Here is a 26,664-nt window from a genome sequence, read left to right as displayed (position 1 = left end):
TGAAGTTTCTCTCACTTCCCCTCTCTATCTCTCTCTCTCTTTATCTCTCTCATTCTATATCCCCTTCCCTACCCCATCTTTAATAGGAAATCTGGATTCAAATGCCTTTTCTGCTACCACCGACCCACTTGAAAGAATTTTTTTCACGTGGTGTTTCCCTATTTATTTATATTAGTATAGACTCCTAGATATTTATTTTATTCAATGGTTTGTAATCCATTATTATTTATTTTGATGCTAAAATTATCCCAGCTTTAGCCACGGGGAGACCCTTCAAGCTGCCACCTGTGTCCTTTTGACCAGTTCCCATCATTTTTTAGCACTTCTTTATCTTACAGAACAACAGGTTCATCCTGTACTTTACCTGTCCCAGCCCTATAATCAGGCTTTTCTCCACGGTGCCATGGAAAGAGTCATGATTCCTTTTATTGGAGAATGAGATCTGGAAACCAAGATTTGGGTGCTAGATATACTACTGGCTTAGCATTGCTTCAGCTATAAGAATTTGTTACCTTCTCTCACCACCTAACAGCTAGAATTTACATTCCATTGCAAATCTGGCTGAAGACAGTGGATTTTTATCATTATCATTTTATTATCTTTCTCACATCGGACTCCATTTTGAGTCAGACTGGCCCACGTAGTTTGGACAGACAGAAACTCATCACACCGAAACTATTCCGGGCGTGTTTCCGTTTGGGAACCTTCAGGAGGGAGCCCTTGGTCACAAGGGTGCAATACACACCTGTGTCCTCCTGAGTGCGCTGTTCTGCGCCCAGCACAGCCCCAGAGCTTTCTCAAACCTGAAGTGTCTGCAACACTTGCAAGGACACAGTGGAGGGGGCACGTCGGCGCTCCGACTTCCTCCCGACGCCGCCTCTGATTGGCTCCTGGACATGTAAGAAACCGGTGAATGAGCGCCTGGCCCTTGCAGAAACTTGCTTGAGGTCTTTGGTGGCATTGCCCTTTCCTCCTCGTCAACCCGGCAGGCCAGCCGATCCGGGGGAGGATGAGGTCGTCGTGTGTCCTGCTTACCGCCCTGGTGGCGCTGGCCGCCTATTACATCTACATCCCCCTGCCAAGCTCCGTGTCCGACCCCTGGAAGCTGATGCTGCTGGACGCCACTTTCCGGAGCGCACAGCAAGTGGTGAGACGTAGCCCAGTGATGATTCTCTCTCCCTTCTCTTAAGCAATGTTTAAAGAGGGAAACAGAATTTCCGGACCTTGTCCCACGAGAATTCAAATTTTTCTAACGCAATGAGGCGATCGCTTTTTAAGGTGGTTCAGGCTGACGTTTTCAGGGTGTCGCATTCGCCTCTTTGCTAGCAGAGGGTTAGGTCTATGTGTGTCTCTTAGTCTGTGTTGGTAATGGAGAAGGTGAAGTCCTTGAATAGAATTTGACGACTGTTTAATCCTTCGTCTTTCCTAAATGTCCCCCTCTTTCTTGGTTTGCAGCGCCAGAAACGGATCTTCCAGCCTTTTATAAACCACCCCTCCTCCATTTTTGTTCTCCTATAGAGGGCGGCAGAGAGTGAGTTAAATGTTTTAGGAAAGCTCTGGGAAAAACGGGTTCTGGTTCCTGGGAGTGCAGCCACCTTAAAAGCAGACTCGGGCGCGGGTGACCTCCCAATGTCCCCGACAGTGGAGCCCCCCATTCCCGGGGGCAGCAGGCTGGGCTCCTCCAAGTACTTGGGGAACAGCACAGATCTCGCATTTCATGCGTGGCACTCATCAGCTCAGCCCAAGAAAAGAGTCCAGGCGACCTGGCTGGCTGGAGAGTCAGTGGCAGCCGGTGTTTGCATGGTGCATTTCTTTCCTGCCTGCCCTGCAGAATTTAGTTTGTCTTTAACTGCCGCGGAGATAACCTTTGCCTGAGCCAGGATACCCTGGCTTACCCTGGCAGGGTGACAGTTCTCTCTACTGTGTCACGGGTGTGTATTTCTTTAACCCCGTAGACAGGAAAATGTAACTTTCTGGTTTATTCTATGTAAGAGGCATTATTTTCAGTGCCAGACAATCTAAAATCTAAACTACAATCTGTAGTCAAGGCTGAGCCCTATGACTGAACAGTATTTCTAAGCATCCTGCTCTATCTAAAATCCTAACCCTCCTCCAAAACCGAGTCTCCTTCCTTCCCCCAACCTTGAGCTTTAATCTCGGATTATTTTGGTAAACTCCTCTCAAGAATGACAACGAGGGAGAAAAAAAAAAACCCATGATTTTCCTAGAGGGTCGATGTTCCTTTTCTATGTCCGTTCTAATTGTGTGTAGGATTACACAGTCTCTGAAACTTTGTCCTATCAAAAAGTCCCTTGGGCCTCCCTGGTGGCGCAGTGGTTGAGAGTCCGCCTGCCGATGCAGGGGATACGGGTTCGTGCCCCGGTCTGGGAGGATCCCATATGCCGCGGAGCGGCTGGGCCCGTGAGCCATGGCCGGTGGGCCTGCGCATCCGGAGCCTGTGCTCCGCAACGGGAGAGGCCACAACAGTGAGAGGCCCGCACACCGCAAAAAGAAAAAAAAAAAAAAAAAAAAGTCCCTTGGGCTTCCCTGGTGGCGCAGTGGTTGAGAGTCCGCCTGCCCATTCAGGGGACACGGGTTCGTGCCCCGGTCCGGGAAGATCCCACATGCCGCGGAGCGGCTGGGCCCGTGAGCCATGGCCGCTGAGCCTGCGCGTCAGGAGCCTGTGCTCTGCAACGGGAGAGGCCACAACAGTGAGAGGCCCGCGTACCGCAAAAAAAAAAAAAAAAATGTCCCTTAACTAGGGTATTGTAGCACATTCCTAGGACTTTGCTTTTCTTGAATCCAGCATCGTTCTCCACCCCTAAGTCCCCTATTGTCTCTTAGGTAGGGTCCATTGAGGCTATAGAGCCTCTTCCTTCCCTCCTGCTTACTTACTACAGTGTTGACGTGGTGAAAGAATTACCATTCCCTTCTCTAGCATTGGCTCCAAGAAAGGCACATTTTTGTACAGGAAGCCCTACAATCACTCTCTTCCTCCAGAAATTATGTAGCTGGGGAGTAAAACCCTTTAAAGATTCTCGGGTACAATGGTATTTACCTGGGTGGCTTAAATGACCCTCTACAATAAAAAGAATAATGACTAATAATAATAAGAAAAATAGAAAAAAAAAAGAGTCAGACTACTATGGTGGCCACAGAAATTATTCTTCCTTTTCTGGTCACCAAGGAAATCTTCCCTATCATAAGTAATTTGGGAAAAGCCAGGTTTGGAAAAAAGCTTTTCTTCCCCAACGAAGCAGCCAACCCATTAAGGACTTTGGATCTTACAGTCCTCTGCAGAGTATGCTCTCAGCTGGTGTTTGGGAATGATAATGTTTGTAATGCCAGGTCACAGAGATAGATAAGGTAACAGAGTGTCCTTACTTGACACTGTGGCCGGAGGTGGGTTAGCACAGAAGTGGCTCTCATCACTTGTCCTCTGAACTGTAAAATATCAGAAAGATCATTCAAACCACAAGGAAGCATATTCTACCCAGGAAAGCAATTTACCAATGTCACTTCAAGTTGTCCTGGGGAAAAGGAAACATGGCTTGACACTTGGTAGTAAATAGAATATCACTGTTAAAGTTAAGAGTCCTGCTTCCCTGAATCCCACCTCAGCCAGGCCACTTGCTGGGTCTGAGGCTAGCCCATTTACTAACCTTCTCTGATCCTCAGCTTTCCTTGTAAAATAGGGCTAATAGCTACTTTGTAAGAGTGCTATAATGTATTTAAATGGCTAGAACTGGTTGTAGTTATTCTTCTAAGAGTTGTCCCAAAGGGCCACTATGGGTTGTGGGGAAAATCTGTGGTACTGCCCAACTTTGTTGAAACAATAAAGCAAATGCAAACTGGAAGTAGTTTACCTCCTGGAATGAAACCTGGAATGCTGTCACTAAATTGCATGGCATAACATTTGTTACCCAAATCATTTTAGTTTGAGTTGATTAGCTTAACTACAAAGGCTATCAATACTTCAAACATAACGCTTGGCCTACTTCCTAACACAGCAGGCACCTGCCTAGCATCAAGAAATGTGACTGCTTAGGACTTGCCGGGTTGTCCAGTGGTTAAGACTCTGCCCTTCCACTGCAGGGGGTGCGGGTTTGGTCCCTGGTCTGGGAACTAAGATGCCACGCGGCCAAGAAAGTGAATGCTACTCTTATCCTGTTGTCATTGGCAAATGATTCACCCCTAGCTGCCCCTTCTAATCTCCTTTATCTTCTGCAGATGAGTCAGATTATTGAGATTATGTTCCTTGTACTTTTTCTTCCTTGGCATCCTCCAGTATTACATAAGAAGAAACTACTTAGGATCTTTCTTAAGCCATCTCAAACACAGATGCTACGTTAGAGTCACCTAGGGAGGCTTCAAAAATCCTAAAGCCCAAGTCACACAATATACCAAATTTATTCAGAATCTTTGGGAGATGAGTCCCAGGCAGCAGTATTTTTAACAGTTCCCAAGGTGATTTCAATGTGCAGCAAAATTGAGAACCACTGCCCTGTAAGTTAAATAAAATGCACTGCTGATGTAAATAATATATTTTTGTTAAACTGCTCGAGTTACATTTCACACATGTGGCTGGAAACGAACCCCTTAACATTAGCATGGATTAGTTTGTCAGATTTGTTGGTTGATACTTTGGCTGTAAGAGTCTAAGGGGATAAAATACTAGCTAGGCAACTTTCAGTGTTACAGCAAAGCCATTGTAAGACTTGAGCAGTGGAAAAGCACAAACAAAAATAGATCTGGGAAGGACAGTGGAGAGAGGTTTAGATGAAGATTGGGCAGCAGGAGACAAGAAGAACAAAAGGAGGGAGTTTGAGGGAGGTTCTGAAGACATTTCAAAATGCTGTGCAAGCAAAGATTTTTTAAAAATGGTAATCCCAGTACAGGGAGAGATATTGAGAAGTATACACTGCTGGAGAAAATGTAAATTTTAACAACTTTTTTGAGGGCAGTTTGGCAATATCCATCAGAAGCTGTAGAAGCATTTATTCTTTGACCCAGAAATCCTTCTGGATGAATTTATTTTAAATAATTATACATATAGTCAAAGCTGTAGCTATAAAGATAGAAACATTTCACAGGTACAGAAATCTTTTTAAACTAGTCCAAAAGCACTGCCATTTATGAGAAATATGAGGGAACATTCAGCAACCTTTCTCTTCTTTTTTTTGCAGTTATTTAAAAGAATTTAAGAACAATAAGAGTTTAAGTAAATATGGTAAACCCATATTTTGGAAACTATGCAGTAAAAAAATTTAAGTTGTAAAAATAAAGTTTAATGGTCTACAAATGATTTGTACTGTGTGTTAAGTGGGAAAATGCTACAAAACAGCATATATGCTGTTATCCCATTTAAAATATCTATTTATCAAAACATACAGTTTTATATATCTATATATAGATGTATAGAAAGAGCTAAAGGATATAATTTAAAATATAGTGTTTTTTTTCTGGGCCATAAGATTATATCTTCAGTTTTCCTATCTGTATAGTCTAGTTTTTCTACAATGAAATGGAATAAGAAATTAATTTAAAACTTTTTTGTAGTAAGTTTTCTACTTCTAAAGCAGAATTAATGTGCAATGCATATCAATGTGATTAATATTTTAGTAATTGTTCTATGAAGAAAATAGATTTCTTTCTTTCTTTGTTTTTTTTTTTTTTTTTTGGCTGTGCTTGTGGAATCTTAGTTCCCTGACCAGGAACTGAACCCCGGCCAAGGCAGTGAAAGCACCGAGTCCTAACCACTGGACTGCCAGGGAATTCCCAAAAATATTGGGGAAAAGTTCCTTCTGTTTTTAAGTAAAAATAAAAGACACATTTTTCATTTTCACCAAGAACTTTATTGAACAATGTATTCACTATTTTGTTCCACTACCTTCTGTCATTTTTCAGGCAACTTCATAATTCCATCTTCCCAAAACTTTTAATCTTTATTGAGCAAAGAACTGTTCCAGGTGCCTTTTACAGTCTTCTAGGGAATTTTCCATTAAGAGAATTTTGGGGCTTCCCTGGTGGGGCAGTGGTTAAGAATCTGCCTGCCAAATGCAGGGGACATGGGTTCGAGCCCTGGTCCGGGAAGATCCCACATGCTGCAGAGCAACTTAGCCCGTGAGCCACAGCTACTGAGCCTGCGTGCCACAACTACTGAAGCCCAAGCACCTAGAGCCCATGCTCCGCAACAAGAGAAGCCACCGCAGTGAGAAGCCCACACACCACAATGAAGAATAGCCCCTGCTCGACGCAACTAGAGAAAGCCTGCACGCAGCAACGAAGACCCAATGCAGCCAAAAATAAATAAATAAAAAATAAATTTATTAAAAAAAAGAATTGTGTAAAGACCAAAATAAATGGAAATCCGAAGGTATAATGTCTGGTGAATATGGGGGATGAATCCAAACTTCCCAGCCAAGCTGTAACAGTTTTTGCCTGGTCATAAAAGAAACATACAGTCTTGCTTTATCCTGATGGAAGATTATGTGTTTTCTGTTGACTAATTCTGGACGCTTTTCGTCCAATGCTGCTTTCAGTTGGTCTAATTGGGAGCAGTACTTGTTGGAATTAATTGTTTGGTTTTCCGTAAGGAGCTCATAACAGAGGACTCCTTTCCAATCCCACCGTATTCACAACATCACCTTCTTTGGATGAAGACCGGCCTTTGATGTGGTTGGTAGTGGTTCATTTCCCTTGCCCCACGATCTCTTCCATCCCACATTATTGTACAGTATCCACTTTTCATCGCCCGTCACAATTTGTTTTAAAAATGGAACGTTTTCATTAGGTTTAAGTAGAGAATTGCATGCAGAAGTATGGTCAAGAAGGTTCTTTTTCACTTAACTTATGTGGAACCCAAACATCAAAGCAATTAAAACCAAGCTGGTGCAAATGATTTTCAGTGCTTGATTTGGATATTTTGAGTATGTCAGCTGTCTCCCATGTGGTATAACATTGATTGTTTTCAATTAATGTCTTGACTTGATTGTTATCAACTTCAACTGGTCTACCTAACCGTGGAGCATCATCCAGTGAGAAATCTCCACCACGAAACTTTGAAAACCACTTTTGACGTGTTTGATCAGTCACAGCACCTTCTCCATACACTGCACAGATCTTTTTTTGTGTTTCAGTTGCATATTTACCTTTCTTGAAATAATAAAGCATAATATGCTGAAAGTGTTGCTTTTCTTCTTCCATCTTCAATATTAAAAGGAAAATTCACCAGTTTTGATAAGTTTTTTCAAAATTCACGCTGATATGACAGCTGTCACAATACAGTCTAACAAAATTGTTTCGAGTGAAGTTAAAGACAACTTAGCGCTACTAGAGCCATCTTATGGAAAAGCTGAACAGAAGAACCTTTTGGCCAACCCTATATATACATTTCTTTTAAAAACACATCCTGGATCCTTTGACAGCTATCACGATAGCAGGCTTCACGCTCAGTCACTTAGATGTAACACAGATTGAAAGCTTACTGTTTGAGTCTGACCTACAAGAAATTGCTGCCTAGTACGATGAGAAGCCATGTTAATATACAGCTATTAAAAAGGCAAGGGACTTCCCTGGTAGTCCAGTGGTTAAGAGCCCACCTTCCAATGCAGGGGACTCGGGTTTGATCTCTGGTTGGGGATCTAAGATCCCACATGCTGCGGGGCAACTAAGCTCGTGCGCTGCAACTACTGAGCCCATCCCTCAACTAGAGAGCCTGTGTGCCACAAACTACAGAGCCCATGCGCTCTGGAGCCCTTGCACCACAACTGGAGAGAAGTCCGCGTGCTGCAATGAAAGATCCTGCGTGTTGCATTGAAGATCCCATGTACCACAACTAAGACTCAACACAACCAAAATAAATAAATAAATAAAATAAAATGTAAAAAAAGCAAGAGCTGACAAGTGTTTCAGAAGTTCATAGGAGGGAGTGGTTATGTACAGTTCAGAGGGGTGATAAACATGGTGACTAAAGGTAATAATGGTATCTCAAAAGAATTCAGAGCCAGAGTGTGGCTTGTCTTACCTCGATCATTTCCTAGCTTTCTAGTTCTTACCCTACGTATCTTTTTGATGACATAATATAAAAGAGACATTATTGAACCTGGCATTTCTGCTGACTTTATTTATTTCTTATAAATGGCAGTGCTTTTGGACTAGTTGAGCAAGGTTTTCCATCCTGTAAAATATCTCCAAACTTGTTGAAATCTAATGTGACCTCACCTGAATTCTCTGTGCATGGGCCTTTGGACTGTGTGGGTATGGTTTAAATGACAGCTCAGCTGGATGCCATGCAGAATTCCAACTTGGTAACCTTTTTTATAACCATTCATGAATTGGAATGTTTACTATTGTCACGTAAATTTAACTTTAAAACATTAGTAAATAATAACTTTTGCCTACTGCCTTCTATATTTGCCTTGATACATATTTCTTCATGTAAATTAGAGGTTTCACTAAGCACAATTTTTAGCTGATTTAATGGGATTTTCTTTAAACATCTGGCAGCAGAATGGCTTTAAGAATAGCTTAAGGGCACAGTATTTAATCAGCATTAGTTCTGACAGGTGCTCAGTATGAGTTGGTCTCGGTAGACAGTACCTGCTGGTGAATCCAATCAAACATCAAGGTCAGATTGAATCAGCTACAAGTGTGTAAGACAATACCTAATTTATAATTCTCCTTTTTATTTTTCCCAGAACTCTACAAATATGGCCCTGAGCACAGAAATGCCATCATTATTACTTTATTTTAATGGGACATCCTATTTCTAACATGTGGCTTGAGCTTGATATGAAAACATTTCTGTGAGGTGTGAAAGTGTAATAATTGTTCTTAAACATTCTATTAATGCACAATTACTTCTTTTAAATTAGTGAGCATATTTTTACTTTTACTGCCAAGTGAAACTATATGGGAACTATCACTTATTTTCTTCTTCATTTATATTTATAAAGAATTAAGACATATAATTAAATTTCCAAGTGGCAAACCTAGCTATATTCCCTACCTAATCTGTCTTATTATGAAATTTTAACAATCTATCTTTCAGTGTTTCCAAAATGAAATTAAAATCCTACTTTAATATCCTATCCTTAACAAAATTAAAATTCAGAAGTCATCATTAATTCAATGAATATTAACTGAACCCTAATGCTAGGAGTTGGTGAAACAGAGTAAGACACACACCTAATCTGGAGAAGTTTATAGTCCAATGAAGGGAGATAAACCTACTGACAGTTACAGATTGTGCACTGGACTGATAGAGGAAGAGTTATGATGGAGGCATTTGGGGGTTGCTATAGGAGCTTTAAAAAGGACATCTAATGTTGACCTGGGCATTAGGAACAGATGTCTCCCTTTCACATTGATATCTACTGTGAATTATCAAGGTTGAGCATTTATGGTAAAAATAACATCTATTAAGGATATAACTCAGCATTTACTCTGTGCCAGATACTGTGCTATGTGCTTTACATGCAATTCATTTAATCTATGCTATAATTCTATGAGATGGACGTTCTTATTTTCCTTAACTTACAAGGGAGGGAACTGAACTGTAAAGAAAAGTAACTTGCTCATGATAACAAAGCTTATAAGAGGTGGAGTCACAATACAACTCGAGCCTGTCTTACTGTGAGTTCAAGAGTTCAACCATTGTGCTAGGTTGACTTTCCGTAAGAGCTAGCTGAGTGGAAGAGGTGGGGAAGAGAAGAGGGAGAGAAAGGAGGGTGAAAAAGGCAGTCTAACCAAAGGGATTGTTCCAATGGGAGAGGATGGTACAAGCTAAGTCTCTAAAAGTGGTTCAGAGTGGCTGGAGCATAAAACTCAGAAGTCAGAGAGATAAGGTAGGAAGGAAGCACCAGCCAGGTAATGAAGGGCTCTGTGGGCCAAGAAAGGAGCCACTGAAAAAGATTTTTAGTAGGGAAATCACATGCTCAGATCTGTGTTTGAGAACAGTCTTTCTCAGTGGCAGTATAGAGACTAGAGTTTAAGAAACCAAATGAGGGCAAAAGACCACTTGGAAGCAATTATCCAGGTAAGAGGGGAGGGCATGAACTAATAAAATGGGACTGGTTTGGAGTGAGGCTGACCAGAGTTGCTGATGGAGGGAGTGTGGGAGGCTAATATGGAGTGAAGGAGAGAAAGGAGTCAAAGATGACTCTTGGGACAGACTCTGGAGTAACTGGGTGAATGGTGATGATGACCCTGATTAGGAAAAGGAGCATATCTGAGGGTGAAGGTAATAGAGTTTGGCACCTTGCTTTGAAGTGTCCATGGGACTGGTTTAAGGATAGCTGTTCATAAATAGTTTGCATATAAAGACCAGAGCTTGGGAGTGAGAGAGGGAGAGAGACAGCTGGGCTCGAGACATGGATTTGGCAGAGGTCAGTGAACGGGTGGTGGTGGGAGTGGTGGGAATGAATGTGTGTGGAGTGCGAGGAGGATTGGTGATCCTACCAAGGAAACCCCACAGGCTCACGGGTAAGAGGAGGAGGAGGCTAACCCTAATAGAAATGAGACCCTAAAGAACATAATTTTTTCTTATACCTTATATGTATATAGCACTCCAGGTTTTACAAAGGGTTTCCCTTACATAATCTCTTTTTATTTTTACAATGAATAACTGGCTGGCGTTCGTTATTTCCATTTGTCAAGTGAGGAAACAGGTTCAGGAAGGGTCGATGATATCCCCAAGGTCAAATGATTAGCTATAGTGGCAAAACAGAACTAGAATAAAAATTCTTGGCCTCTTTTTTTTTTTTTTTTTTTTTGCGGTACGCGGGCCTCTCACTGTTGTGGCCTCTCCCGCTGCGGAGCACAGGCTCCAGACGCGCAGGCTCAGTGGCCATGGCTCACGGGCCCAGCCGCTCCGCGGCATGTGGGACCCTCCCAGGCCGGGGCACGAACTTGTGTCCCCCGCATCGGCAGGCGAACTCTCAACCACTACACCACCAGGGAAGCCCCAAAATTCTTAGACTCTTAATTTCATGTTCTCACTGCTGGACCAGGGTGACCTGAAAACAAAGTCCTCCATGATGGATTTGCCCATTTTTGTCCCTGGTGCTTGTTCTCTGACAGGCCCCTCATAGCTGTGGCCATGCACTTGGGAATGCTCATGATAACTTTACCACAACTACACTGTATCTTGACTTTTTTCTGAGCTCCTACCATTAAATTAATCTACACTGGTGTTTCCCAATCTTTTTTCCTGTCAGAGACTTGATGACTTTTGTATGCCAGGAAAAAGTGGAGGAAATACCAGGGGAATCTATAAGGGGTTGAATGACAGAATTCACAAGATTCAGAAAGAAAATTATACAAATGGCTCTCAAAGAGAATGCCAACTCTGATAAATTTTGAATAGTTATAAAAAATGGTTTTAAGTTTTTACCTTTGTGAAACACCTAACCATCAATATCTTATAGCCCACCTGTAACCCATTAGCAGCCTACCTGTTAGGAAGTTCTCTTCCTTACAGTTTGTAACTATTTAAATACACGTTTATTACTACTGCTATTAAACACAAAGATATAGTCCCCGAGTTGCATATACCTAGGTAGCCACATAATTTATTGTCCAAACCATGACATTTTTGAGAGTGATAGGGGCTGCTGTTAGTAATCATGCCAGGACAACCGTTTTAAACGAGAACTATTCCCAGACAAATCTGGACATACGCTCAGCCTGCATTTATGTGACTTGCATTGATCAGCATAATCAGCGCAAAGTTATGGAGTGATTCCTGTGCTCCCTGTTCTGCCCAGATTTGACTGTTAACCCTCCAGGGCACCAGCTCCCATCCATCACCCCCAGGCGGAATTCCTGCCCTAGGATAGTGGCCGAATAAAAGTGCTAAGTTCCTTAGTTGGCACTTAGGGTCTGCTCCAACCTGGTACCACGCTGCTGAATCTAGCCTCACAGTGTTCCCATGATAATCCTGACAGTTTTCCTCCTGTTGTCACCTCTGCCTCACATGCCCTCCCACCCTCTTACTTTAGCCAACATCCCACATGTCCTTCAACACCTACTCAAAAATCATTTCTTTTGGAAACGTCCTCTTTTTCCCCAGTCAACCCTAATTTCTCTCTCCGTTATACTCTGCTAGCATTTCGGTTTTCTTTTATGGCCCTTGTATGTTTCTTTCCTAATGTTGATATTTCTTTACGTACAAGCTCCCCACCAAATCATAAGCTTTCTCACCTATGATAGACATAATTTTTCTCTTACTATTTTAGGGCTTTTGTTTTTTGGGTTTTTGAGAGGGGAGGCTTGAAGATCATTCATGAGAGAGGAAATAGGAATTCATAGTTCTGCTTTCTTTCAACCCTCTGTGTTACTCCATTTGTGCCAAAGGGCAGACCTGGTGCTTTCTTGTGCTTCTGACTCTGAATTTATCCCGAAATGGCTTTTTGTTGTCCTTTGCAACTTTTTTTTTTTTTTGCAAGCCTTGCTGTTTTCTGGGTTTCTAACTTCCTCATAATATTTTTGTAGATTTATGGTTGTTTTTGAATTTGTAATGAATCAAGTGTTTCTAGCTAAACATTAGTTATCATTACAGGCCATCTCCTTAAAAGATCACTAGCCAATTCCCACATTCATTTGGTATCATTCTACTTTTCTCTTTTCCTCCAGAATGGATAATTGAAGATTGCCCCCTGAGAAATTAATTTGACCAACACTCTTCTGTGCTTCCTGTCCCATAATATTTTCTCTGCCCTAGGACACAAATTACCTTTTCCTTGACCATTCTAAAGTCTACTTTTCTAAAATGCAAGATGTTTATTTCACTATTCCTACTTTATGCCATTTCATGGCGTAGTTCTTCCCTGTTAGAAGCAAGTCCAGAGCAGCAATAATCCCTGCTTCCTTGACTTTCTTAGCAAGACAAATCAATTTTGCTTTTAAAAGATGATCTGCTTTTAATAGAATAAGATTACTGGCAGATATCTGCATAATAATGGATCCATTTATTGAATAATAAACACAGCCACCTTGTGAAATAGCAGTTAATGTCCTCACTTAACGAGAAGGGAAACAGAAGCTCAGCAAGGTTGGGTAACTGGCTCACAAACACCTGACTGACTGCCTGGGAGGCTGGCCGTGAACCAGGTCTGCTGGACTCCACAGCCCTTTCCACTGTACTCCACAGCTTCCTGTTATGACTGTTCAGTCTCCCTTCCTCTCCTTGTCACTTGCCCACTCCATTCTAAAATCTTTTGTGTAATCCACATTGAACAAGCATCACGAAGGCAAGGAGTGTGTTATGTACTACTTACAAATTTTAGTCCTGGAGGGTTTTAGTATATGTTACACATTGAAAAGTGTTCCATGATTAAATAAGACTAGGAAATGCTGAGTTAAAGAAATCAGGATTTCTTTTTTAACTGTGAAACATTTCAGAATTCCTACCATACTAACATGTATTTTGAATTTTAAAGAGAGAATATTTAGTGAGTCCCATATTTAATTGACTATAGATCCTTATTTGAACCTCATGATACTGATGGTATATTTGCTAAATTTGGGGGTCCAGTTTCATAGTGTTTAAGAGCATGGATTTTGGGGTTAAGAAGACCTGTGCTCAAATCCAGGCTTGAGCTATACTAGCTGTGTGACCTTGAAGAGTATATTTAACCTATGCGTGTTTCCTGATCTAGTAAGTGGTCACGATACTTAGCCCATAAAGTTATGGTGAAGATTGCATGTGATAATGTGTACAGAGTTTTATCGTTTGTCATCATCATCACACAGTAGTTAATACGTAAAACACTTGGAACAGTACCTGTCACATAAGAAATGTATTTGGTCCAAGTCTGATTTTTGGCAATTGTCTACCGTATACTCCAATAGTAATATGCAGTTTTTTTATTTTTAATTTTCACCATCATTCTTGTCAATCAGCTACTGCTCTCAGGTTTGTGGATTTCTATACAGCTGTAGATCTTTTTCACCTGGACTGCTGTTGGCTATGGCTACTGGGCTTAAATCGTGACTTTAGCACTTACTAGTCGTGAGACTAATTGGGCAAGTTACTTAAACTCTCTAAGCTTTAGTTTCCTTATCTATAAAAGTAGGATAATGACAGTGCCTCCCTCAAGGCTTGTTATATGGATTAAATGTAATTGTGTATATAAAATTCTTAGCACAGTGACTGGTATACAGCAAGAACTAAAAACCTCTTCCTGCAGTTAAAAGCTTGGAGTCCATGGGCTTAGTTTGCTGATGTTCTAACTGGATAGATGAGTCATCGTCATCATAGCTAACTCATACGGTCTAACCATTTCACATATATATTAATTCAATCTTTATAACAACCCTGTGAGGTAAATACTATTATTCCTATATTAGGAATGAAGAAACTGAGGCACAGAGGGGTTAAGTAACTTGCCCAGATCATACTCCCGGAGCTAGAACGCTAATTCAAGCAGTCTGGCCTTGAAGTTAGTGCTCTAAAAGCTAAAGAAATTGAATGTCTTTTAGACTATCATTGTCTTATGTCAAAGATCTTCATCAGACTCTGCCAAGGTATCAATTCATTTTAGAATAATATGTGTCACCTGAAAAGAGTTCTTTAGACTTTAGGTACCTAAGGTACAGTTGGTGACATGACATTTTGTTATATAAATTAAAGTGCTTTACTTGAATTCTGCCCTGATGGTGAGCCGTATGCCACAATGTGAAGGTAGTAAAGAAGCACTTTACTTAAGGGTTAATACTTTCCTAAACAAAGGGCTTCGGATTTGCTCAAATGATTGCCATCTGTTGGGCCCAGAGATCTGGCCTATAACCTTAGAAAATATGACATTGACCTCTAAGAATACTAAAGGCAGGTGTCTTCAGCTGACCACCATAATAGAAAAAATTCACCATGGCCTCTATCACCTGTTTAATTGAGCAATCATTAGGTGCTGGGCACTGGGGTTATAGCAATTCACACAACAAATAGCGCTTGGCCTTCCTGGAGCTACAACACTGAGCCAAAAATATGTGGCAAATAATTATATAATGGAAAGTCCAGGAAATATGGAGAAATTTGTTGGCAGGTCACTGGTAACTGAAATCCCCTAAAGACATGAAAGTCCCCTAAGGAAACAGTGTTGAATAAGTTTTAGAGTTGAGGAGAAGAGGCGGAGCCAGCAGAGGAAATGGAGCAATCAGAGAACAAAGGAAAACTGGGGAAACAAGAGTGTCAAAGAAACCAAAAACCACTGAAGAGCTCCCCTAGGAGCGGGTTGTCATCTGTGTCAAATTCTCATGAGAAATGAGGAATCTGAGGGTGGAATCAAGCCCATCCGCTCTGCTTCCTGACCTCTCAGTGGATCAGCCACAAAATGTGCTTCCAGGCAACAGTGGCTTTTACATTTCAGTGTCTCAACCTGTAGCCTCTTCATTGGAATGACTTCAAGGATGTCTGCCAAAACTAATGTTTGCCTTTGGCAATGTTGTTATTGAGCTATCACTTATGACAGGAGATAGCCAGAATATCCTTTATAACTTGCGATTAAAAAACCTGAGATGGAAGTTACTGATAGATATTACTGAGGTACTAAATAGGTTTATCTATAAATATAAATGATAATTATAAATATATAACTACTTAGTACATTAAAGAAGTAAATATATATTAAAAAATAAAAATGTATATTTAAAAAATAAAAAACAAGGGGAAAGAAAAAGTCAAGAAACACCCCGTCCCCAAATAACTATGTCTAAATTTGTGTTGTTGGTTCATCTATGTGGAAACATATTTTAAAATCTAGACTCTTACAGGCTAAGTAGCTTTTCCTGTCTGCTTCCCAATAAGGTTCACATCAGATGAATATTAAACTTGCTCCCTTGCAGGTTGATGCCTATTAATCCTATAGTTAGCAGTGTACCATTTAAATGCATGTGCTATACTTTTGTCAAGGATAGTGGGCCAGTATTTTATGGGACACACGGTGTGCCAGATTCAGGGCTTACTGGCCCCCTACTGACCAAAACCAATAACTTCTCAGTCTTATTGCCTCACATAGCTAATCCAAATGGCACCATCCTGCAACTTAAATGAAGGTATATCTTGGATGAAACGAAGAACATTGTTATTGGTGATGTCTACAGAAGGAACCTGTTTGGAAGTGATTTTCAGTTACTCTAAAAAGAGTAACATGATTTCCTGACTCCATAAAAGCATATTTTGGGGCAAACCATAGAATTTAAACTTCTTAAAAAGTTGGACTTTCATTTAGGTGTTGTCAGTGGTTAAATGTCTTCTGCCGTTATCTCCCCCACCCTCCTTTTTTGTTTTTGTTTTGTTTCATTTCCATTTTCAGATTTCAGAGAGTGGCAAGCAACCATGGGTAGCATTTTTTAAGTTCTATACACCTGTGATCCTTAAAGTTGCTGCACTACAGATTGATTCCTGTGGTTTTTAGTGCATGTGGGAGAGCCAGGTTTCCTTACGGTCTTTTTGTAACTATTGAAATTATGCTTAATGTATAGTGTAAGGCTGTTTCACCTCTTTCTTTTTCTGTTCATGGAAGAAAATGGTGCATTGTTCATTCTCTAAAGTGCCAATATACTTTCAGCAATTTATTGAAAGGTGTCAGACACTGCAGAGACATTGAGGTGCTCACATTCTAGTTTGGAAAAGCCAAGGAGACACTTCCAACAAAACCTAGTAAGTGCTGTGGTTCGTGGTACCTAGTGGGTGCTGTGGGAACCCAGCAGAAGAAGCTTCTGTGTGTCTGGGGAACTCAGGTAGAGGATCCCAGAGGAAGTGCTGGCTCAGCTGAGTCTGGAAGGATGAGAAGAAACACATCACACAGGTGTAGAAGGAAGGGCATTGCAGGAAGAGAAGAACAGCAGGTGCATATCCCTGAGGTGGGACAGCATGACACATACAGGGAGTTATTTCTGTTGCATTTCTGAAAGGTATAAAATGTTTGAAGGAGATCTTTGCATAACTGGGCCATGGGTGGAACTAGTCTCGGTCTTGTGTTGTTAAGATACATTTCACTGTTTTAATTATGGTAACTTTAAGTAAGCTAATATGATTATGAAAACACACAACCAATATATGATTCTTCAAGAATAAGTACTACTTGATGAAATAAGCTTTAATCTACATATTAGAAATATTCTCTGTTATAAACCAGTAGAATAGCATTAAATTCTGGTGCCCAAATACATTTTTTTAAATTAATTTATTTTTGGCTGTGTTGGGTCTTCGTTGCTGTGCACGAGCTTTCTTTAGTTGCAGCGAGTGAGGGCTACTCTTGGTTGCGGTCCGAGGGCTTCTCATTGTGGTGGCTTCTCTTGTTGCAGAGCAAGGGCTCTAGGCACGCGGGCTTCAGTAGTTGTGGCGCACGGGCTTAGTTGCTCTGTGGCCTGTGGGATCTTCCCAGGCCAGGGCTCGAACCTGTATCCCTTGCATTGGCAGGCAGATTCTTAACCACTGCGCCACCAGGGAGCCCCTAAATACATAATTTGATTGGAAATAAATTATCTTTCTACTGTTGTTTGGTTTTAGTAGCTTTTTGTCTTAGACTGACTTAACAAAATTGTTTTTCTTGTTGTGTTTCTACTGTGCTGCTTCAGAAAGTCTTTCTTTGTTTAAAGTTTGAAATAGACACTGCAGTTGTTGGCAGCTATGGTGCCTTAATTGAGACAAAAACTTCTTGCGTGTTCATCAAAGGAGTTAGGTGTCTGGTTAGAGATCTCTTGTTTTAACCACCCAGTCTAGTTTCTGTCTCACCCCTATTTTCCTCTCTCACTCTACCCTGACTTTTCCCTCCATGGAACATACCACTATTGGTGATTGTTTCTTTAATTACTCCTAAGTAATTTGTCTCTCTAAGTAATCCTGTCTCCCCTGCTAGGTTGGAAGCTCTGTGAGGGGAAGGAGCAGGTCTGTGGGCTTCGCTGCTGTGTACCCAGCTCCTAAAAGTACCTGGCAGAAAGTAAACGCTCCCATAATTGCTGAGTGAATCGATGATGAGTGATTCAAAATCCCTGGACAGCTTCCATAATAAAGAGGGTTGGTGATAACAACCGGCCAGGAAGTTTTCCCTGTACATCCTACTTCTCAAATAAGGCATCATCATCAGTAGGACCAAACAGCAAAATGTGTTTGCTTTTACCCTGGATTCCTGTTTCCTTTCCTTGAAGAGCCCAAGTAGGAAATGATAAGGGGTAAGCTGCCTGCTTTTTCAGAAAGCAGGAACTTAGAAGCAACAGTGAAAGAAAGCATAGTCAGCAATATAAGCCATTCATTCAGCAATTATACTGAGCACTAATTATGTAACAGGCAGTGTGATAGACCAAGGAGGACAAAGGTGAAGGAGATAGCTCTACAAATTCATAATGACAATACAGCAAGTATCAAAAAATAGAAACTTGAACCAAGTCCTAGAGAGCACTGAGGCAGGAGCAACTGTCTTGAGGAGTGAGTTGGACAGGGTGTCACAGAGGAGGGTGCATTTGAGATGGACACTGAAGGAGGAACTGGAATTTGGTCAAGCGGGAGAAATTCCATTAGCAAATGGAGCCCTGCAGTTCAGCCTTCTGTTATCTTTGAGGAAAGTAAATACTTCATGGGCAAGAAGACAGGGTTTATAGGCAAAGGTGTGTACAGGGAAGTAGTGTGTAGGAATATGAGTAGGTATAGGGTGTGTTTGAGCAGTAGGTGGATGTCAGAGAGTGGAGAGTGTTCTTTAAGTTCTGTAATCTCTGGCTATCACAGCCACTTAAACATTTTTTCCCATAGAAGCATATTTCCTTTAGTAAATTAGAGGACTGGATTATTTTATATACTATAACAGGTACATAATTATGCTATAGAAAATTTAGAAAATAGAAAAATTCACCTACTCTAACACAACCACCGTCTGCTTTTTGTTTTATTTCCTTTCAGTCTCTCTTTTTGTGTATATGTTGTCTTTTGGTAGATGCTGTCATATTATACAACTGTATGCACAACTTAATTTACTTGTCATTATACCAGAGGATATACCACATTATTACTGCATAGCATTCCTTTCTCTTTGTAATGGACGTATCAAAGAGCAGGTGCCATTTCTAATATAACTATTTCCCTATTACCAGAAACTTAGACTGTTTAGTTTCTTGCTACTATAAGTAATGTTACAGTGAACATATTTGTGTCTATAATCTTTTTTGCTTTTAGGATTTTTCCTCAAGAGATTCCCCCAAATTAGAACTACTAGATCAAAGAGTATAAATATTTTTGCAGGTCCTCCTTCTTATTTCCAAGTTATTTTCCTATTTATATGATTAATAGCAATGTGAGAAAATGCCAGTTGTGCTATATTCTTTCCAGCGTGAACTGTTGTAATTGATTTTTTTAAAAACTTGTTAATTTAATGGCTTGCATGGATACCTTGTTTAATTGTAATTTCTTTGAAAACAGTTGACATTAGAGTTTTTGTTCATTCCTTCAGTGACTATTTATTGCATATGTATTTTGTATCAGCTCTACTCTGGGGAAAAAGTGGTAAACAAGTATAATTCCTGCTCTCACACTATATATTCTTACATTTAAAGAAACTTTCACTTTAAAAAATACTTGAGAGGTAAGATAGTTTTTAAAAACTCATACAGCTGGTAAGCGACTAAGAAGGAATTTTAACCTAGTCTCTTATTTCAATTCCTTGGTCTTTCCAATCTGCTACACTACCCTTCAAAGGGAAATATAGTGACTTGTTAGTAGAGTGCCTATTCCTCCAGGTATCTTCCTCTAAGCTTTAATTCAATGATGATGCCATCGCTAATACTCAGAACTTGTCTAAAATATATATTTTTAAAAATTTTATTTTTATTTATTTATTTTTGGCTGCGTTGGGTCTTTGTTGCTTCGTGTGGGCTTTCTCTAGTTGCAGCGAGCGGGGGCTACTCTTCGTTGCAGTGCGGGGGCTTCTCATTGTGGTGGCTTCTCTTGTGGAGCACGGGCTCTAGGCGCGTGGGCTCTAGAGTGCAGGCTCAGTAGTTGTGGCACACGGGCTTAGTTGCTCTGCGACATGTGGGATCATCCCGGACCAGGGCTCGAACCCGTGTCCCCTGCTTTGGCAGGTGGATTCTCAACCACTGCGCCACCAGGGAAGCCCTAAAATATTTTTTAAGAAATTTCATTCCAAGCCATTTCATGTGGTGCATGTCAACGTCATTCTCATTACTTTATAGTCTCATCTTGTTTATGAACGAAATGTGATCCTCAGCTTCATCACACACCTTGTTATCTAGAGGAACTTTGGCTTTTCCAGAAATCAAATCCAACTTCAGGGAAAGAGGGTTTGTCCCCATTAAGGGTATACAGAGGAGTGAACCAAGGTCTCTGAAAGCAGTTCTAAAAAAATACTTTAGTCAGTATTCTTAGTCAGTTGGATCACACATGTGAACACCCTACTACTTTGCAAGGGTTAACATTTACATGCTATAGAAGCTGCTTTGGTTTTTGGTTTGTGTGCGGACTGTCAGCTTCCACTCCTGCTGGAGTTACAGGGCCCTGCGTGTCCAGAGCACCTGTGAGTTATCACCAAGTGTTTAACATGTCTGTCAACTTCAAGGAAAAGGGCCAGTGACTCTTAGCACAGTACTGGGCACCTATCATTGTAACACCCAGTTTTAAATAGCCCACTTCCTGGCATCCTTGGGGTGGAGGAGAGAAGAAGGAGGTAGCAGTTAGGCAGCTTGGACCTCCTTTCATACTCATATCATATGTCATATCATATTATAGTCTCTTTAACATATTTTCCTTTTATCTTCTTACTCTAACCCAGCTAATTGTCTCAGAAAAATTAGCCTCTACCCCCCATTTCTTTTGTGTTCTCTCAAGAATGACCATAATTACCTCTAACAAGACTATAATCAAATCAAGGAAAAGGAAATCTGTGTGGTTTTAAAGGAAAATATTTTTTTTATTAAAGTATAGTTGATTTACAACACTGTATTAGTTTCAGGTGTACAGCAAAGTGATTCAGTTATATATCTACTATATATATTTTTCAGATTATTTTCCATTATAAGTTATTACAAGGAATTGAATATAGTTCCTTGTATTATATAGTAAATCCTTGTTGCTTATCTATTTTACATATAGTAGTTTGTATCTGTTATTCCCATATTCCTATTTTATCCTTCCCCCCGCCCTTTCCCCTTTGGTAACCATAAGTTTGTTTGCTATGTCTGTGAGTCTGTTTCTGTTTTGTATATACCTTCATTTGTGTTATTTTTTGGATTCCATATATAAGGGATATCATATATTTGTCCGACTTACTTCACTTAGTATGATAATCTCTACGTCCCTCCATGTTGCTGCAAATGGCAATATTTCATTCTTTTTTATGGCTGAGTAATATTCCATTGTACGTATGTATTACATCTTCTTAAACCAATCATCTGTTGATGGGCACTTGGGTTGTCTCCATGTCTTGGCTATTATAAACAGTGCTGCTATGAACATTGGGGTGCATGTATCCTTTTGAATTAGAGTTTTTATCTTTTCTGGATATATGCCCAAGAGTGGGATCTCAATTCCCTGACTGGGGATTGAACCTGGGCTACGGCAGTGAAAGCCCAGAATCCTAACTGCTAGGCCACTAGGGAACTCCCTATTTTTAGTTTTTTAAGGAACCTCCATACTGTTCTCCATAGTGGCTGCACCAATTTACATTCCCACCAACAGTGTAAGAGGATTCCCTTTTCTCCACACCCTCTCCAGCATTTATTATTTGTAGACATTTTGGTGATAGCCATTCTGACTTGTGTGAGGTGATACCTCATTGTGGTTTTGATTTACATTTCTCTAATAATTAATGACGTTGAGCATCTTTTCATCTGCCTGTTGGCAATCTGTATGTCTTCTCTGGAGAAATGTCTATTCAAGTCTTCTGCCTATTTTTTGATTGGGTGGTTTGTCTTTTTGATATTGAGTTGTATGAATGCTTTGTACATTTTAGATATTAACCCCTTGTTGGTTGCATCATTTTCAAATAAATTTCTCCCATTCTGTAGGTTGTCTTTTTGTTTTGTTGATTGTTTCCTCTGTTGTGCAAAAGTGTGTAAGTTTGATTAGGTCTCATTTGTTTCTTGTTTGCTTTTATTTCTTTTTCCTTGGGAGACTCATCTAAGAAAATATTGCTATGATATATGTCTGAGAATATTTTGTCTATGTTCTCTTCTAGGAGTTTTATGGTGTCATGCCTTATATTCTTGCCTTCTTTGTCATAGATTAACTGACTGTAGGTGTGTGGGTTTATTTCTGGGCTCTCTATTCATTCCATTGATCTATATGTCTGTTTTTGTGCCAATACCATGCTGGTTTTTGTTTTTGTTTTTATTTTGCAGTATGCGGGCCTCTCACTGTTGTGGCCTCTCCCGTTGCAGAGCACAGGCTCTGGACGCACAGGCTCAGCGGCCATGGCTCACGGGCCCAGCCGCTCCATGGCATGTGGGATCTTCCCGGACCGGGGCATGAACCCGTGTCCCCTGCATCGGCAGGTGGACTCTCAACCACTGCGCCACCAGGGAAGCCCCACCATGCTGTTTTGATTACTGTAGCTTTGTAATATTGTCTGAAGTCTGGGAGGGTTGTGCCTCCAGCTTCGTTCTTTTTCCTCAAGATTGCTTTGGCAATTCTGGGTCTTTTGTCGTTCCATATAAATTTTAGGATTATTTGTTCTAGTTCTGTGAAAAATGTCATGGGTATTTTGATAAGGATCACACTTAATCTGTAGGTTGCTTTGGACAGTATGGACATTTTAACAACTTTAATTCTTCCAACGTAAGAGCATGAGATACCTTTAAGGGAAAATAATTTTTAAAAAGAAACAAGTGCATCAACCTGTGCAGTCCTTGGGAGGACCCATAACTCCCATTCAGAGTCTCTATAATCCCCATTGCCATCACCTTCTAATTAAACTGCTTCTGTGCATCACTGTAATTTAAAATGTAAAATGAAAACAAAAAAAGCCAAATATTTCTAATTTTATGCCTTAGTTTTGTTATTATTGTCCAGGTTTGGGGATAGAACATTGTCAATTACACACATTATCTGTCTAAAAAAGTGATCTGACTCTCTCAAACAGCAAGCGTGAGAGCTACAGATGGACATGCAGATATTATTTTTGGTCCACAATGCTTATTAAACATTTAAAAGTTCATTGCCAACGTCTAAAATTCAAAATATCTCACACAATAATCTGGACTTCCTATTTTTTGAAAAATCAAATCATCTGACAGCACTGGGCCAGACTTTCCACATCACAGAATCACCTGGGGAGCCCCACAGCTTCTTCCTTATTCAGGGCATTGTTTTTCCAGTTTGCCGCAAGCCTCCCCACTCCCTGATGTTTACACTTGTTTTACTCATTTGCATGAGCTGCCCTGGCCCCTGAAGGCATGAGTTTACGACCTATGTTCTACAGTTAACACTCATTTAATGTTTCATATAATTAACAAGTATGTTTCATTTTGCACAAGTGTTCCAAAACGTTCCTATGCTTGAATGGTTCAGAATCTATTTGGGGAAACAAGACATCATTGCATAGCCAATAAAGTCATAACAAGAGCATAAACCTAGAGATGTCAGGACTTGGTAAATACATGGGTAATTTTCAAATGGGCAGTGGAGTCAACAAGGGCTGTAAGCTCCAAGAGTGACAGGAATGACCTTGGGAGTGTTAAGATCAAAACTGTACCTTAAAGAGTGGGTCAGAATAGCATTGCAGGGAGGCTAGGGGAAGGGGATGGGGGGAAGAAAAGAATAAAATATGTACAAAAGCAAGTTGGTAAGAATGAGCATTTGGGGGAACTGTAAGCAGGCCTGTGAGTTTAGTTGGATAAAGGAGCTGTTTAGCAGAGTATGGGCTGCCCCTCATCAGTGAATACTATCTGACATCCATCCTTTAATTCTTCCCATCATTATCTATTCACTTTACAGTTGTTCTGGAAATGCCCACACCAAAGGCAGCAAGCAATTTGTGCAAACACTTGGCCCACCACTCTTTATGCAAAGCATGTTATCCACTCTCTTAAAACTCCTTCTTTGTGTTATTGCTTCCTAGCTCTCCCTCCCTCAAGAAAATATGGAAAGGAGACCTTGATTCCTGGCCTAGTAAGGTCTCTAGAATCAACTAGGAAAACTTGGAGAAAATGAAAAGGAAGCACAGAGAGGAAGGAAGGGCAGTTTGACACGCACCAGCAACTTTTTGGAGAGGCCCACGTTCACCTAACTCTTTTACCTAGAGACTAAGGCCCCCATCTGGAGAGTCTTACCCTCAAATTGCCTTCCTGACATTTTGCTCGGGACTTGTTCCTCTAATCCCCTAGAAACCCCTGAGAAAGATCCTTAGGATGGCTTTGCGTGCCTGTGTCCCAGTGTTTATTGTTGCACAGAAGTTGTATAACTGAGGAAACCCAGCACAGTCCTATGTTGAATGGATGTAGGATCAAGCTGAAATAATATGATCAAGCATCCACCCTTCTCATCTCCCCCAACAGGCATACACTACATGAACATTTGTAGTCCATCCCGGGACAAAGGGTTGGATCCTGAGTGTGCTGAAGACCAGAAAGAATTGGATCCAGCAGAGGGGAAATAATACTTAAAGAGTAGGCCCTGGCCTGAGACTCAGAGCTGGATTGGAGCCCTGGCTCTGGCCCCAAAATAGAGTAGGACCCTGGTCAGTCATTCAAATGTAGATTCAGTTTTGATTGTAAAACAAGGGGAGGTGGACTAGGCAAGGCCTTCCCCAATCAGTTTTAAGGGAATTTAATAGGTGGAAAAGATGAATGACGCAGCAGAGTTAAATAAATGTCTCATTTTCTTTTGGGACTTGTCAGTGTCTTTAAAAACCTGATGTGCACTGTGAATCTCTGAGAAAAGAATTGATATGCAGCATATCCTAAGCTTAGTTGATCACAGGATCACAGAACCCTTCACTCTTTGTCCCCTGTGTAAAATCATCACCTCAAAACTGCTGCTCCATAGAACTCAGTTTGGGGAAACGTGCTCTGTAGTTTTCCTTTCAGATCTCACATGCTAATATGCTAAGTATGTAAGGAGGCAACAAAAGCCTAGAAAGCCAGAGGTATCAAAGAGAGCTCAAGAATCATGTCTTTGGACAGTTCTGTAAAGATTGCAGATGGTGAGGATTTAGGAGGATGCTGTTGAAACAGGGATGCTCTAGCTGTAGTTCTGGGAGGCAGATGGAATGGTAAAGTGGGAGGGTGGAATTAAAACAACAAAAATAAGTGTAGAGTTAAGCAATTTTACTAAGAAGGGAAAGCAAAAAAAAAGTTTAGGGTCTCAGAAACTTTGAGGTAAACTGAAACTTTTTTCCGTAGAGATGTAGTGAAAGAACCTGGGACTAGGACTCTGTTGACCTGAGTTGTGGTCCAAACACGTCAGTAACTGGATGATTTGGAACTTGTTACCCCACCTCTCTGTGCATCAGTTTCCTCAGTTTTCAAAGAAGACAGTCTGTATGCATAGGCCCTTTAGATTTTAAAATTATATGACTTTATTGGCATCTAGTTTAAGTTAGTAAGGATTAAGCCCTTCAGAAAGGGATTTGGCGAGAAAGATGTATGAGTAAATGAGAGCTGAGACCTAGATTAGAGAGAATTAGGTCAACAGAGGCCCTTTACAAGTTCCACAGGGGTGGATCTTTAATGGAACGCTGTGAAACAGTGTGTTCCAAGTACCGGCACTTCTCTGCAGCATTGCACATAGACTAGATGGTATCTGTTCTGTTGGCTTTTTAATGTTAATGTGGTTTAACTTCCCAGCTAAACCCACCAGACGTTTGAACTAGATGAGTTGTCATTAACTCTGCTGAAGAATTGATTTACTTGATTAACTTTCACCCTGATTTATTGAGTTGGTCAAAAAGTTCGTTGGGGTTTTCCGTTCGGGGAAAAACCCGAACGAACTTTTTGGCCAACCCAATATGTTTTTTCTGTTAGTAGAGTTTCTGGATAATGACAGGTCAGTGGAGCCATTGCCAATTTTCATTGTTTGTAGTCTTGTGACATTTTCTACATTTGATTTTCTTGGGTGTTTGCTAAGGTAAAATTAGTTTTAGTAATTTCATAATTATGAGACATGATAATGCATATCTTGGTAAATAGTTTAGATATATGAGAAGTACCAGTGTATTTCTTTTTCAAGCATTAAACACATACTTCTAAGTGTGGTTATGGACACCCATTTGTTGCACAAGTGTTTGTTGCACATGTACTGAATGCCACGCAATGTACTAGAGATGAAGCAGTGCACAAATGCATTGTTATTATCCTCACAGCCTGTGTTCATAGGTATCTAGCTTCAAAGAACTGTTGCCTATGCAAACATTCACTCCCTAATTCATTTTTATTTAATGATTCTATTCATTTTGTGTTATAAAAGAATGATAGGGCTTCCCTGGTGGCGCAGTGGTTGAGAGTCCGCCTGCCGATGCAGGGGACACGGGTTCGTGCCCTGGTCCGGGAAGATCCCACATGCCGTGGAGCGGCTGGGCCCGTGAGCCATGGCCGCTGAGCCTGTGCGTCCGGAGCCTGTGCTCCGCAAGGGGAGAGGCCACGACAGTGAGAGGCCCGCGTAACAACAAAAAAAAAAAAAAGAAAAAGTGGCAACTTTCAGCGAAGCATTGATGGAAAGAA

General features: G+C 40.8%; 1 protein-coding gene across 1 annotated transcript in view; it reads left to right on the top strand.

Moving 5' to 3' along the window:
* The first annotated feature begins 640 nt into the window (after window positions 1–640).
* NCEH1 (neutral cholesterol ester hydrolase 1) overlaps window positions 641–26,664 on the top strand; it is a 64,736-nt gene continuing 38,712 nt past the window's right edge. Inside the window, exon 1 of the mRNA XM_081234673.1 lies at window positions 641–1,147. Within this exon, the coding sequence (XP_081090799.1) occupies window positions 1,010–1,147 (138 nt within the window). The 5' untranslated portion in view covers window positions 641–1,009. The remainder of the gene's footprint in view (window positions 1,148–26,664) is intronic.

This window comes from Mesoplodon bidens (assembly GCF_964165515.1).
Source record: "Mesoplodon bidens genome assembly, chromosome: 5".
NCBI classification, from domain to species: Eukaryota; Metazoa; Chordata; class Mammalia; order Artiodactyla; family Ziphiidae; genus Mesoplodon; species Mesoplodon bidens.
The sequence above is the reverse complement of the archived record's forward strand: the minus strand, read 5'-3'. Positions and strand labels throughout refer to the sequence as shown.